Source organism: Zootoca vivipara, chromosome 4 (assembly GCF_965207765.1).
Source record: "Zootoca vivipara chromosome 4, rZooViv2.hap1.1, whole genome shotgun sequence".
Classification (NCBI taxonomy): domain Eukaryota; kingdom Metazoa; phylum Chordata; class Lepidosauria; order Squamata; family Lacertidae; genus Zootoca; species Zootoca vivipara.
In genome coordinates, this window is record NC_142587.1 from 26,139,137 (window position 1) to 26,152,017 (window position 12,881).

The following is a 12,881-nucleotide window of genomic DNA, read 5'->3' on the forward strand; positions in this document are numbered from 1 at the left end:
CCACCCACAGAATATACCATTCTCAGTAGCTTCCCTGTGCAAAATGAAACAGGTAGCTCAGCTGGCCTTCCAGGCATTCTTAAAAACACTTAAGCTGCCTTTTCAAAACATTAGGTTTTAAGTAGCTTTACCCTTTTTTTGTACAGTACAGTACATCTAATACTAAAGTCATTTTCATTTAAGAAATAAATAAATAAGTTTTGATAACTTTCCCCGCTTTTTAAATTCAGTACTTCCCTGCAACACTCATAAAACGCTATGCATGCCTGAAAGTTCCTAAAGAGCACTTGCCATTTCAGCGACCTTGGTTCATATTTTTTCACAGTTCTCCCAGGTGGGAGCAGCAAAACTCCACAGCAACTGTTTCTGTCCACCATGATTAGTGTCACAGAAGAAGCATCTTTCATTCTGATAGGTATTCTTTGCTAAGGGTGGGCGGGGGTGGTGGTACCCTTGATCTCTCAAAATAGAAGCCTGAATTAAAAGTGAAAGCCATGCAAGCCATCCTACATTCACTAGAGGAAAAACATCCCACTCTGATGACACAGAGAGCAGCAACTTCAAATTTCACATACCCATTCCGACAGCCCTGCAATTTCGTTTCATTTTATTGCCATAAACAGAGTGGTAACAAATAAAACCTGTACTCTTCGCTTCATGGAAAGAATTAAATAGGAAAGCTTGCCCTTATTTGCCTATATTTGTTTTCCAATTAAGAATAGCCAGTCATTCAGGTATTTGAAAGGGGGGGGGAATCCAAAGAATCATGATATACAAGAATACATATATATTTAATATGTGCACATATTACATATTTAATACAGTGGAACCTCGGTTTATGAACACCTCGGTTTACGAGTTTTCGGTTTACGAACGCCGCGGACCCATCTGGAACGGATTAATTCACTTTCCATTACTTTCAATGGGAAAGTTCGCTTCAGTTTATGAACAGACTTCCGGAACCAATTACACCCATGCTTCAGTTTAAGTACGCTTCAGGTTGAGTATTCCGCACAGGGCAGTCTCGAGCAGGTCGGGCGCCCTGGCGCTGAGGGATGGAGATCGCTCCGGCGCCCCCACTCTCGCAGGGCGCAGCATGGCTTCCGCGCGGCTTCGCCGCACAGTGCCCTGCCTACCGGCCCCGTGCCACCGGGACTCTACCTACAGCCGGCCCTGACTCCGCGGACCCATCTGGAACGGATTAATCTACTTTACTTTCAATGGGAAAGTTCGCTTCAGTTTATGAACACTTCAGTTTATGAACAGACTTCCGGAACCAATTGTGTTCATAAACCGAGGTACCACTGTATTGAAAGGGTGATGTGTAGACGTTTTGGTTATATCCCAAGCTGCATCAGGAAAAAAAATGTGTTATTCTGGTCTGCCACCATGTAAAGCACTTCTCTCCTACACAGCAGCCAAATAAAGGTTTTAAACACTACCACCATGTATAGAATTGTTTTGTGCCCGTTTCCCAAAGCTGTACACCATGTAAACTGGACCAGTAAAAAAACCAACAGCCACCCCCTTAGTAGTCCCACAATTCTCAGCTAGGGGAAGCTCAGGTTGTTGTCTGGATGTTCTTGGGATTCACAAGACAAGAGCCACAGCCCCAAGCCCTTAAGTTACTCAGCATCATATGACCAGGTACCAGATTCAGAGCCAAGCTTACTTCAAGAAACCACACCAAAGTAAATGCAATACTTTATTAAGAAGGTTATAACCATAAGAACCCTATACCGATAAAATACAGTTAAGCAAGCCTAATAGTATAAAGCCACCTTTGGGAATTCGAGAGCAGAACAGAAAAATAACAAAGCTATTTTGCCAACTCATTACACATTAGGCATCCAACTTGTGGTTGTTGCAATTCAGAATCCTTCATCGAAATGGGGACCATTCCACCTTAGGCCAGGACTAATTCTTTCTGATACCAAAAAGATCTGGTTTCCTGCCAGCCGTAGGAAAACACTCACCATAACCAATACTTCTGGGCCTTTATATATTATAACTTACTGACTCTGCAAAAACTTAGTCATTAATCCTTGTGGGTTATACGTGGTGCAGGTGGAGGGGTGGCACCTCTGGTGGGTGACAAATCGTGCTCCTTCTGGGGTTGTTGGTCCACCTTTGGTCCCCAACCTTGTACTCAGCTCTCCCCTGTGGCTCCTAGAAGCTGCACAGCATGCAACAGTGACCACACCTTGGGAAATGGCTGTGACCAGGCTTCCTCAAACTCGGCTCTCCAGATGTTTTGAGACTACAATTCCCATCATCCTTGACCACTGGTCCTGCTAGCTAGGGATCATGGGAGTTGTAGGCCAAAAACATCTGGAGGGCCAAGGTTGAGGAAGCCTGGCTGTGACTAACCAGCTAAACCAGGTGAGGGTAACCAATGAGTCTCAAATCCTTAATAAGCTTGGGACTTCACCCAGCATGCAAAGACAAGCTCCAGCAGATTGAGCAAGTGAGACCAATGGGGGTCCAACAGTCAAGCAGCAAGTTTTTGCTATTGCTGTAGAGCGAAGTGAGGGTAGCCCATCTAGGAGAAGGAAAACTCTGCTCCTAAGCCTCCGCTGCCTTGTGGGATATCTTACGGAGAAGAACAGGCAAAGGAGCAGGCCTAGACAAATCCAGAGTGGAGTCCCTAAGGTGGTTGGATGGCGCCTCCTTCCGGCAACTCTTGCCGCCAAGCTGTTGCCAAACGTATTGCTCTGCTTTCATTTGGACCACAGCAAGACCAAAAGAGGGGTCTTGTTGCTTGGACAGCCCAATACACACTGCCCAGGCCTGCACTCCAGGGAGGTCACTTTGATTGACTTTACGCCAGAGGCGCACTCCTCCATTGCCTCTTGCTGAATGGGCCTGATGGGAGCTCCAATCCAACAGCATTGAGGGCACCAGGTTGGCAAAGGGTGGTGCAGACAATCCTGAGCTAGATGGAATAGTGGTCTGACTCGGGATAAGCAGCTTCCTGCGTTCCTGAATTATTAATTCATCTGATGCACTTAGTACATGCAATTATACATACACATCATTTTAAAGATTTATTGCCCTCCGCTTCTGAGAGTATTGCCACATAACAAATTAAACTGCCTTCTTTTAAGCACAGTGTTTCCAAACTGTGCTTATTACCTTTTCTGTTCCTAGTTGCTACTCAGCACAGGTATCTCCCATGCCAAGCTACATAATGAATGCTCCACCTACACAAGTTTTGCTCTCAAGGGAGCCTTATTTAATTCAAGGCATCAAATAAAGGATTTGATCCTACACCCTTGTTACGAGAGACTGGGAGAGCTAAGCAACACATCTTAAGAAAGAGGGCTGCGGTTGTTAAGTGCAATGGAGAAAATTAAGAGGTAGCAAAAAATCATTGCGCACTGCAGATTTCGCAGACCACCTACCAACACAATAGAAAATTATGCTACTGAGAGAATAAGTTTAAATTTAACAACAGTGCAGAATGACTATTTCACTTGTTTCCACCGTACAAAGTCTTCCACAATGAGGATGGCTAACACTTCTGGCAAATCTCAAAAACAAAATGTAGAGATGGGAGGGAGGGAAACCAACAATGACTTTCTCACTCTATCTGGAAATTGAAAACCTTAAGTTCTAATGGTGCCTCGTAGTTTAAAATGGTTTAGCTAGAAATGATTTACTTAGAAGGAAGACTTCAGGTGGACTATCCACTATTGCATTTCATAGAATAAATTTATATACTACTTGATATTTTTTTTGGGGGGGGGGCATGACTCAATAGCCTTTAATTGCATTCAATGATGAATGATGACAACACCTATTGCTGGCATTGCTACCTCAACTAGGCATGTGAATTCTGCTATTGTATAACAGTATAGTTTAAGGCAGGGATTGGAACCTGTGACCCTACAGTTGTTTGTTGGTCTACAACTCCCATCATTCCTAGGTTTGATGTAAGCTGGAGTCTAACAACATATGGAGAGCTAAAGTTCCCCATTCCTGGTTTAAGGTTTATAAAATTAAAAGCTACAGAAGATCTCTATGGCAACGTAACTTGACTGCCTGGAAGTCTCAAACAAAGCATTTCAAGGCAACCACAGAATGTTAAAAGCAAGGTCAATGACGGTTCTCTACTTCAAGTTATAGGTTTTGATAAAACTCTCCAGAATGCATGTTACACTTGTGCAATTACATCAAAGAGTATAGCAATTAAGGAGTGCCTAATGATATTTATTAACAAGTTAAGTTGCCAAGCAAAAGTAACCTCTTTGTAGTTCTCCCAACCAGTCATTTACCACATGCCATATGTTGTTTTCTTTGAGGTTCTGCTACACTGACTCATGGAAATGTCACAGCCACACACTTCCACAAAGTGGCAATCTTGTAGGAAGTGTTTGCTTGCCTCACATGACACGCTTGTCTTGTTTATGTACAAGGAATTTGAGCAAAAAACAAACAAAACAAAATTCTATTTATTTCAGCTGAGAATGAGCATATCTATATCTATAGGAGGCTTTGAAGACAAACAGCACCAGTGAAATATAGTCACATTAACCAAAACATGATCTAGATTGCCCTTCGCGTTCAATCACATTTGCAAGATTATTTTTTTAAAAAATAGTCAGATGGCAGAGCAAACTTATTGCTAGCAACAAGCACGTCTATTTTTAGGGATTTGTTTTTAATGGGAGGATAATATTGTGCACTTTTTGTAGCCATTTAAATTTCACTTACGGAACCATTCCACTTTCCCCCCAAACACCAGACAATATTGTACTTTCTGTAGGCTACTTGTAGAGCCAATATGTTCACATGGAAGTCAGCCCTCTGCATTTCGACAGAACAAAAACACTTTCAGAAGTTATTGAGAGAACATTGAACAAGCCCTCCAGCTACATCTCCGCCGTAACATTGAAAGAATGTTGCATAATGTGTACAAGCTATTTTTTTTCGCATCCAGAGTTGGCTCATACTTAAAATTAAAGCAACTTTAATTTAAGGTCCCATGGCTCAGGACTTGCACTTCAATAATGTTGCACCACAATGTTCAAAGCTGCTCTCGGTTGCCAGGTACATGTGCTTCAGGTGCAGCTTTGAGATTACCTCACTCTCAGCAGAGTGCAAAGAGGTAGGTGTAGAAAGCAGAAGTGAAATCCTAAGGATTTTAAGGGCTGTAAATTAAGAAGAGTTGGCACAACAGCAGATAATGAAATTACTGCACCTGTCTTGTTATTTCCACCTACTGATAGCTGGGGAGATGGAGCTTATCATCCTGAAATGTGCTCCGGCTATTACTGCAAAACACTTACCACTTTCTGTGCTGGTTATTGTAAATTGCCGAGATCCCTGAAATGGACAGCAATGCTAAAACTCTCAGCGTCCATGCCCAGGAAAAACTCGGGTAGTGCTGCTACCACTGGCACACCAGGTATGAGCCGCTCTTGGAAAAAAATCACAGCAAGTGAGAACCTGTCTTCATTCGTTGACCATTACTTACTGGTATTATGCACCAAAATGAAAGGGCTCTTGCAGCTCCTCTGAGCAGCACACAAGCAAAAGCATGCAGACAGAGGCATACCTAGGCTCCCTTGCACCCTTGGCAAGGAGAGTGGGCAGACATACAGGCTCCAAGCCTGAGTGGAGAAACACCATTTTTGTGTCATCTTCCCTGGGCCAGTGCCCTTGGTGGGGGACCAACCTAATTGACACCTAGGTATGCCCCTGAAAATATGCTCAGGGGGGTAAAAAAGCAGGAAACCAAAGAAATGCAACTGTAAAATAATTCCCCAAAAGGGGGTTAGAATAAGAGCAAGTTCATCAACACTCAGCTACACATGACTCTGTGTGCGTGGAAAAACAATTACAGATCAGGCGCAGCTTTCATATTACAACACATGAAAGGCAGCGTGGTTTTCAATGGCAACAGTTCTAACAATCAGCTGCAAGAAACTTTCAGAGACAAACCACTTAAGGATGAATTATTATCTTAGTGATGCAACAAGCTTCTGAATCAATCCTTAGTCCAGACACTGACTGCAACTTTATCCACACATTTAAAGCACATACCATTCCCAAGATTTTGGTGGGAAGCTAACTTACCACTCAACAGAGCTACAATTCCCAGCTTCCTGAAACTACAGGGCCCAGGATTCTTTGAGCTTTAAATGTCCGGTGCAATGGGACCTATTTTTAAGGCACACCTTTTCACATTAAACACACACACACACACACACACAGTATTTATTTCCTTCATCCTATAGATCCCAGAGCTGATTAAAATAAAACATAGAACCTGAACCTAGCCCAGGCATCCCCAAACTTTGGCCCGCCAGATGTTTTAGACTACATCCCTGACCACTGGTCCTGTTAGCTAGGGATCATGGGAGTTGTAGGCCAAAACATCTGGAGGGCCACAGTTTGGGGATGCCTGACCGAGCCAAACACCACCAATCCAGAACAACATAAAACATGCACAATAACTTGCACTATAGAACTTATGGTTAGTTGCAAAAACACTTCAGAAAGCCAATATAGCAAAGAAGTCAGGGAAATTCAGACAACTTTTCCTTCACCCTCAAGACGGAAAAACTAGGGTCCTTCCAGCCCATTACTGCCCATTCTGGCCAGCAACAGTTCTCCAGTGCTTTGGTTAGGAGGCTTCCCCATTGTTATGGCAAGATCCTTTTGACTGGAGATGCCAGGAACTGAACCACAGACCTCCTGAATGCAAAGTGTGTTCTCTACCACTACAGTTGGATTTCAAGGTATAAAAGCAGCGCTGTAAAACCTATGGAGGAACAGGATAGGAATAAATGGGCGGTTTTCACAACTGAGGTATAAATGGTGTAGTTTCTCCCAGACACAGCTTTGTAACTTAGTCAAATTATTTTTATTTATTTGCATTAATTTATTAGCTGCATTTATATAGCCAACCCAACAAGAGCTTCCTGGGCAGGACGCAAAGTTAGCTATGTTTTTAGATGACACCAAATTATTCAGGACAGTAAGTATTGCAAAGCATACTGCAAAACATTAAAATTCAGTGTGCACTGGCAAGAGAACTGCAGATGAGATTCAGCATAACTAAATGAAATGTGAAATGCTGCACAAGGAAAGCGGGGGGGGGGGGGGAAATCCTATCACTACAATCGCTGTAACCACTGGGGGAAAGTGTAGATTTCAATGAAAACTCTCAACTCAGAATGCTGAAAACATAAAAAGAATTATGACGATGTAAAGTTCAGTGGGATAAATTAGTTATTGGGAAAGTGTCAAGAAAATCCAACACAGTTACAAGTGACTTCAAAAGAAGAAGAAAAACTTTCTAAAAATGAGGAGATAGCTTAAAGGGAAGTTGAAAGGGAAAGTCAAGAGGATCAAAGCTCTACAAAACGCTTCATAGTTGTTTTAAATTCACAACATTAGAAGCACAGATAGAATGTGTATGGCAGATCAAGGAAGGTACCAACAAGCCAAGAAGTTGTCCGTGTGGTTAACGAGCAAATAAGCTATTAGAAGCAGTAAGTCGTTTAGAAAATGAAAATCTTGTCCAAATGAGGACAACAAAAAGGAACACAAATAAATGCAAGGAACCAATAAGAGTCCAGCACCCTTTTCCTTAGGACTGTACCTCTTTGCCCCGTTTTCATATTTAGAAGGGTGTGCGTGATTGGCAGGAGGCTCAATGTATCATTCACTTAAGGAATTAATGATCATACACCTCTTCTGGTAATATAATGAAGTAAACATGTAGGGATGCGGCTTTCCACACCAGCTCTGCTACCCTCATCCTTGCCATGTTGAGCAACGAGAACTGAAGTGGGCTTGTAAGGACACTCCCAATTGCTGGGAGGTTTTAAGGACATTCAGGAAAACATGCTTAAAAGCTCCCTTCAGACATTGCCCCTAAATGCAGCAAGGAGTCTGTGCAGGTGGAGTCTGCACATTCAGTTGCACCACACCCACCAATAATTTAATAATACATGAATAGCAGTGTTCAAAATTAACCAAGCACATGGCACATTTGCACCTGGCTTTTGACCACTTGTGACCAAGTGAAGATGCCCGGCTGCCAGGATATGGCGCCTGACATCTCCACCATCTGGGGATCATTGGATCGGGACTGTTTTCACAAACCAATACCACATGCTGTAGAATTCTGCCAAGTTATATTTTATCTGCACAATCGGAATGAATTTCAGGAAGCAAATTGCTTTTTCTGTGCAGCCTGAGCAGGAGCAGTCACCATTAAGAAAAAGAGGTTGGAATTGGCCAACAGTATGTGGACTGTCCCTGGATCAAGTGATTTTTCTTCTTTTTAAGTTCTCAAAGTTCTTAACCAAGCTCAAGGTTGTCAACTGAACTAGGCAGATGTTTAACTAAGAATCAATCACAGTGATGGTTTTGGTAATACTAAATCAAAATAGAGACTGAGTTGTTAGATAGTAAAAGGAAAACATTGTTGCGAACGTATAAGTTATTACTGGAATGGCATACAAAGGATGAAGAAGTAAAGATGGTTATGATTAAATGGGCTCAAGATTTGGGTCACAATACAGTATTGACTTTGAAATGTGGGGAAAAATGTGGACGAAAACAATTAAATTTACTGCATGTACGGCACTTAAGGAAAATTTAATGAAGATTATGTATAGGTGGTATTTGACGCCATCTAAACTTGCTAAAATGTATAGAAATCCAAGGAATGTTGGAAATGTAAGGAAAAGGAGGGGAATTTCTTCCATATGTGGTGGACTTGTACTAAGGTTAAAGCCTACTGGGATATGATATACAATGAACTGAAAAGGGTTTTTAAAAATACATTTATCAAAAAACCAGAGGCGTTTTTGTTGGGTATAATTGGAGAAGAAATTCCCCCAAAAGATATAAATTTATTTATGTATGCTACCACAGCCACGAGGATACTTTTAGCCCAGAAATGGAAGCAGCAGGAACTTCCAACATTGGAAAAATGGCAGACTAAAATGATGGAATATGCAGAACTGGCTAAGCTGAGGGGGGAGATCCGAAACCAGTGCGGCGAGCTGTTTGAAAAGGACTGGAGTAAATCTATGCAATATATGAGAGAACATTGTAAACATTTGAAAACATTTGCAGGTTTGAGTTAAAATATTTTGTAATGTTAATTTTCAGAACCTCTTTACAATTATCAAGGTAAATTTTATAAGCATGAAAGAAGGTAAATAGGTTTATATAGAAATGCTAAGTTGTAAGTGAATATTTATGAAAGCCAAGGAGTGTGTGTGTGAAGGCTCAGTTTGAGCAAGGCTATAGGTGATGTTATGATTCTAATGGATTGTGATCATGGTAAAAATAATGTAAACTCAATAAAAATTATTATTATATACATATAAAAGAATTAATCACAGTGAGTCCATCATTTGAAAAAATAAGACGTTAGAGCCGTCTTGCCCAAAAATGGCAACTGGACATTCCATTTTGGGGACTGTAACCTTGGTTCAAGGAGCCATTTGGCACCTAGCTTATATATCTAAGTTTCTAACACTGATGGTTAAACCACAAAACAAAAAAAAAAGGCTAATGGCCAGGGATAATAGCAGTTTTAGTCCAGCAGCATTTGGGTGGCCACAGGTTTCCCATCCCCCATTAAGTAAAACTACTTCTGAAGGAACCTGGGGGAGGACACATGAACTGAGAATGTAGGCATGTGCACATGTTTTAAGAAATATTCCTTCCCCCACTGCTCCTGGAATTGTGGGGCTGAGATATTATAACCATAAGCACCTGACAATATGGCCATTGCTCCAATATATATACATATATACATATACATATACATACATATATATATATATATCTTCATCAGCCAAGGCTTTCATTTTTAACAAGTTTGTGTTGCTTTTTCTCTGCAACAGTTCTTTACAGACAGGCTCACCAACCCAAAGTGATCACTATGATGAGGTCTTCTTTCATTTGTGGAACCAGAAGGCAATACTGGTTCATCAACATTCTGAAAGGCATTGGTTTAACAGCCTTGCACAGGCTACTTCCAATGTATTTAAATGGCATTTTTACAAAACAACATATGCTGAATCAAAGTACTCTGGGCGAAAGCTCTCACATCATCTTTTTTTCCAAACCGGGGTAATGTTTCCCTCCCGGATTTGCATTATATGATGGGCGTGAATTTGCTTTTACATGCATCAACATGCCAAGCTTTCTGCAAAAAAGGGGGCGGGGTTAGCAGAATAGAGTCCTCCCACTGGATTTAATTTGTTAAGGGTATAGCACTTGCCCTGTAACCCAGGACAGTCAAAATAATACCAGAGAGAGTTTTAATCTACAACAGCGACATCTGTCACTTACTTTCTAATGATGTGGTCTGGAAGTCATTCAACAGTCAAAATAATAGCACATCTCTCAAACAAATTAAAACTACCTTCTGTGAAAGCCACAGAGCAACTGCTTGCTGTGAATTGTCAATAGCAGACTGAAGCATTGGCAGCTTGGAATACAGAAAATCTTTATTATGTTTACCACTAGTCATTTTATGTACACTTTCCCAGAAACCCTTCAGTACGTTAAGCACAGAACTTGTCCACCAGTATTATTTGTATATGTGCACCACATACAATTCAAACCAACTTGGTTGTGAACAGCTGGAAGTTTCAGAGAATTACAGCCAATACTGTAGAATTGGTACTACACATGTAACACTTTATTTTTTTCCTGACCTACTGTATGTAGTCAGCTGAAGCAGGTTTAAAACACTACAAAAAACTTGCAAAAGTTTGATCAAAACCCCCCCAAAAAACCTCAACAACTCTGTCTGGATTTTGACCTTTGGGAATATGGTAACTCTTGAATTTAATGAAGGAAAGCGGGAAATAAATATAATAATAAACAAACAAAAGTACTTAGCACAATAAAGAGCTATCCAGTGATATATGTCACAAACTCTGTTCATCTAGATGAGAAGAGGAGAATGAGAAGGGGGGGGGGAGACGATTCTTTCAACCACAGCTGTCAAAGGTGTCCCAGAAACTGAAGCAGATGGGTTTGTGCTCAAAGTATTATTATATGAAGAAATCACCATCTATATTTTAAGATAGATACAAGGGATTTATGTCGCTTTGTCCAAGCTATGTCAGTATGTCAGTCATTTGATAAAGACTTTGCAGATGAATATCAGAATGGCCATCACCAGAGGGCACTCCGAAAAAAGTGTGAAAAACAGTGTAACGGACAAAAGTGCAAAATACAACAAATAATAATGAAAATTATATTGTGGCAGCAATCCTATACATCTGATTTACATGGCTGTAAGCCCCAAAGAACTTAATAGACATATATAGGATTACAGCGTAAATGACACAGACTTTTGTTTTTTGGGGAGGGGACTCAACCCCCTCCCCCCCTCCACAACTACAATGACTTTAAGACTCATGAGTGACAATGGTAACAAAGAGGAACCAAAATGACATTTCACCATATCACACTGTGCCAACAGGAAATGGCAAGAAGATGGGTTGCCTCTTAAGCATATAGGATGCAGGAATGCCAACAGGAAGCTACTAAGCAGCAGTGGGATGACATTGGCACAACAGAAACCCAAGCAGGCGGGGGGGGGGGGGAGAGAGAGAGAGATAAACACAGTAAGTGACAGTAAGAAGAGTACCAAAAAGAGGAGATCTCCATATAGCTACAGTAGGCATAAACTAGTCGGTCATCAGAAATAGAATAAACGGAGTTGGGAAGAGCGGGACTGAAGTTAACTGTACATACACCCGTTGGCAAGCAAGAACGCCCCACAGACTTGAGCATGCCACTGCCGTACTTGGCAATCCCGCCCCACATGTTAATTAAACGGCATTTGAGAGTGGCAAACCGACCTCCGAGCTTCTGCAAGGGCACGAACCACATGCACGACTAGAAAGACCCAGCAAAGCAATTCCCACACTGCAAATTGGGCGCGAGCCACTTGCCTTACATCTTACGAGTTGACAAGCGGCGACAACCCCCCACCCCCACCACCACAACCACACTTCTTCTTTTTACAGTTACTGCCATCCCTTCTTCCGCTCCTTAGCATCCTGGCCCGCCTCTCTCCCATGCCAGCATCACACACACCCCCACTTCACCCTATAAACTTCAGGGCCCCCTCTCCAACACACTAACACACACCCAAGCCACTCACGCCATTCATCATCCTTCCCTGAGGAGGACCCGTCGTTTCTCATCAGGGACGGGTTGCACGGGAAGAAACAAACGAGGGCCGGATAAGAGCGAGCGACGGGCCGGTGCTGCAGCCTTAGCTGCTGGTGGGGGAGCCCAGGCAGCTGACGGGGCACCCCTGTCCGTCCCAACCGGGCTGCAGCCGCTCCTCGGGAGCTGCGGGGGGGAAGCCCCTGCTCGGCTTGGAAGGAGCACCCAGCTCCCGTTCTTCCCTTTGTTACTCTCTCCCGCCTCCCTTTCTCCTTCTCCCTCCGCCCCGGTACCTATTTTAATCCTGACGCTCTGGAACACCCGCAGCCCCTCTTCTTCCACCGCCATGGCTTCTTCTTTCTTGCAGAAAAGCTCCCCCGCCGCCGGGAAAAAGGCCGGCTCGGCTGCCTTCGGGTCGGGCTGCCTCTTGAGCCCCGCGACTGCAGCGAGCCGAGAGATACAATGCGCGGTCTGAAGCGGGACCCGGGGAAAGAGAGAGGGAGGGAGGGAAGGAGCGCGCGCGCACTGGGCCGCCCCCACCCTCGCGCTCCACTTCGCAAGAGCAGAACACACGGCTCAGGCAGCGGCCGCCCCCACGGCCGCCCTCCCATTGGCTGAGGGGGGGGCAGGCTGTGCGGCGCCCTCCATTGGTCCAGGCCGGGCGGGCCGCTCCCTATTGGGGGAAAAGAATGAGAAACGCGGGGAGAGATTTG

General features: G+C 43.1%; 1 protein-coding gene across 1 annotated transcript in view; it reads right to left on the reverse strand.

Annotated features, from left to right (window-relative positions):
* RASA3 (RAS p21 protein activator 3) overlaps positions 1-12,784 on the reverse strand; it is a 113,024-nt gene extending 100,240 nt beyond the window's left edge. Inside the window, exon 1 of the mRNA XM_035114870.3 lies at positions 12,462-12,784. Within this exon, the coding sequence (XP_034970761.1) occupies positions 12,462-12,516 (55 nt within the window). The 5' untranslated portion in view covers positions 12,517-12,784. The remainder of the gene's footprint in view (positions 1-12,461) is intronic.
* Between the last annotated feature and the right edge of the window lie 97 nt (positions 12,785-12,881).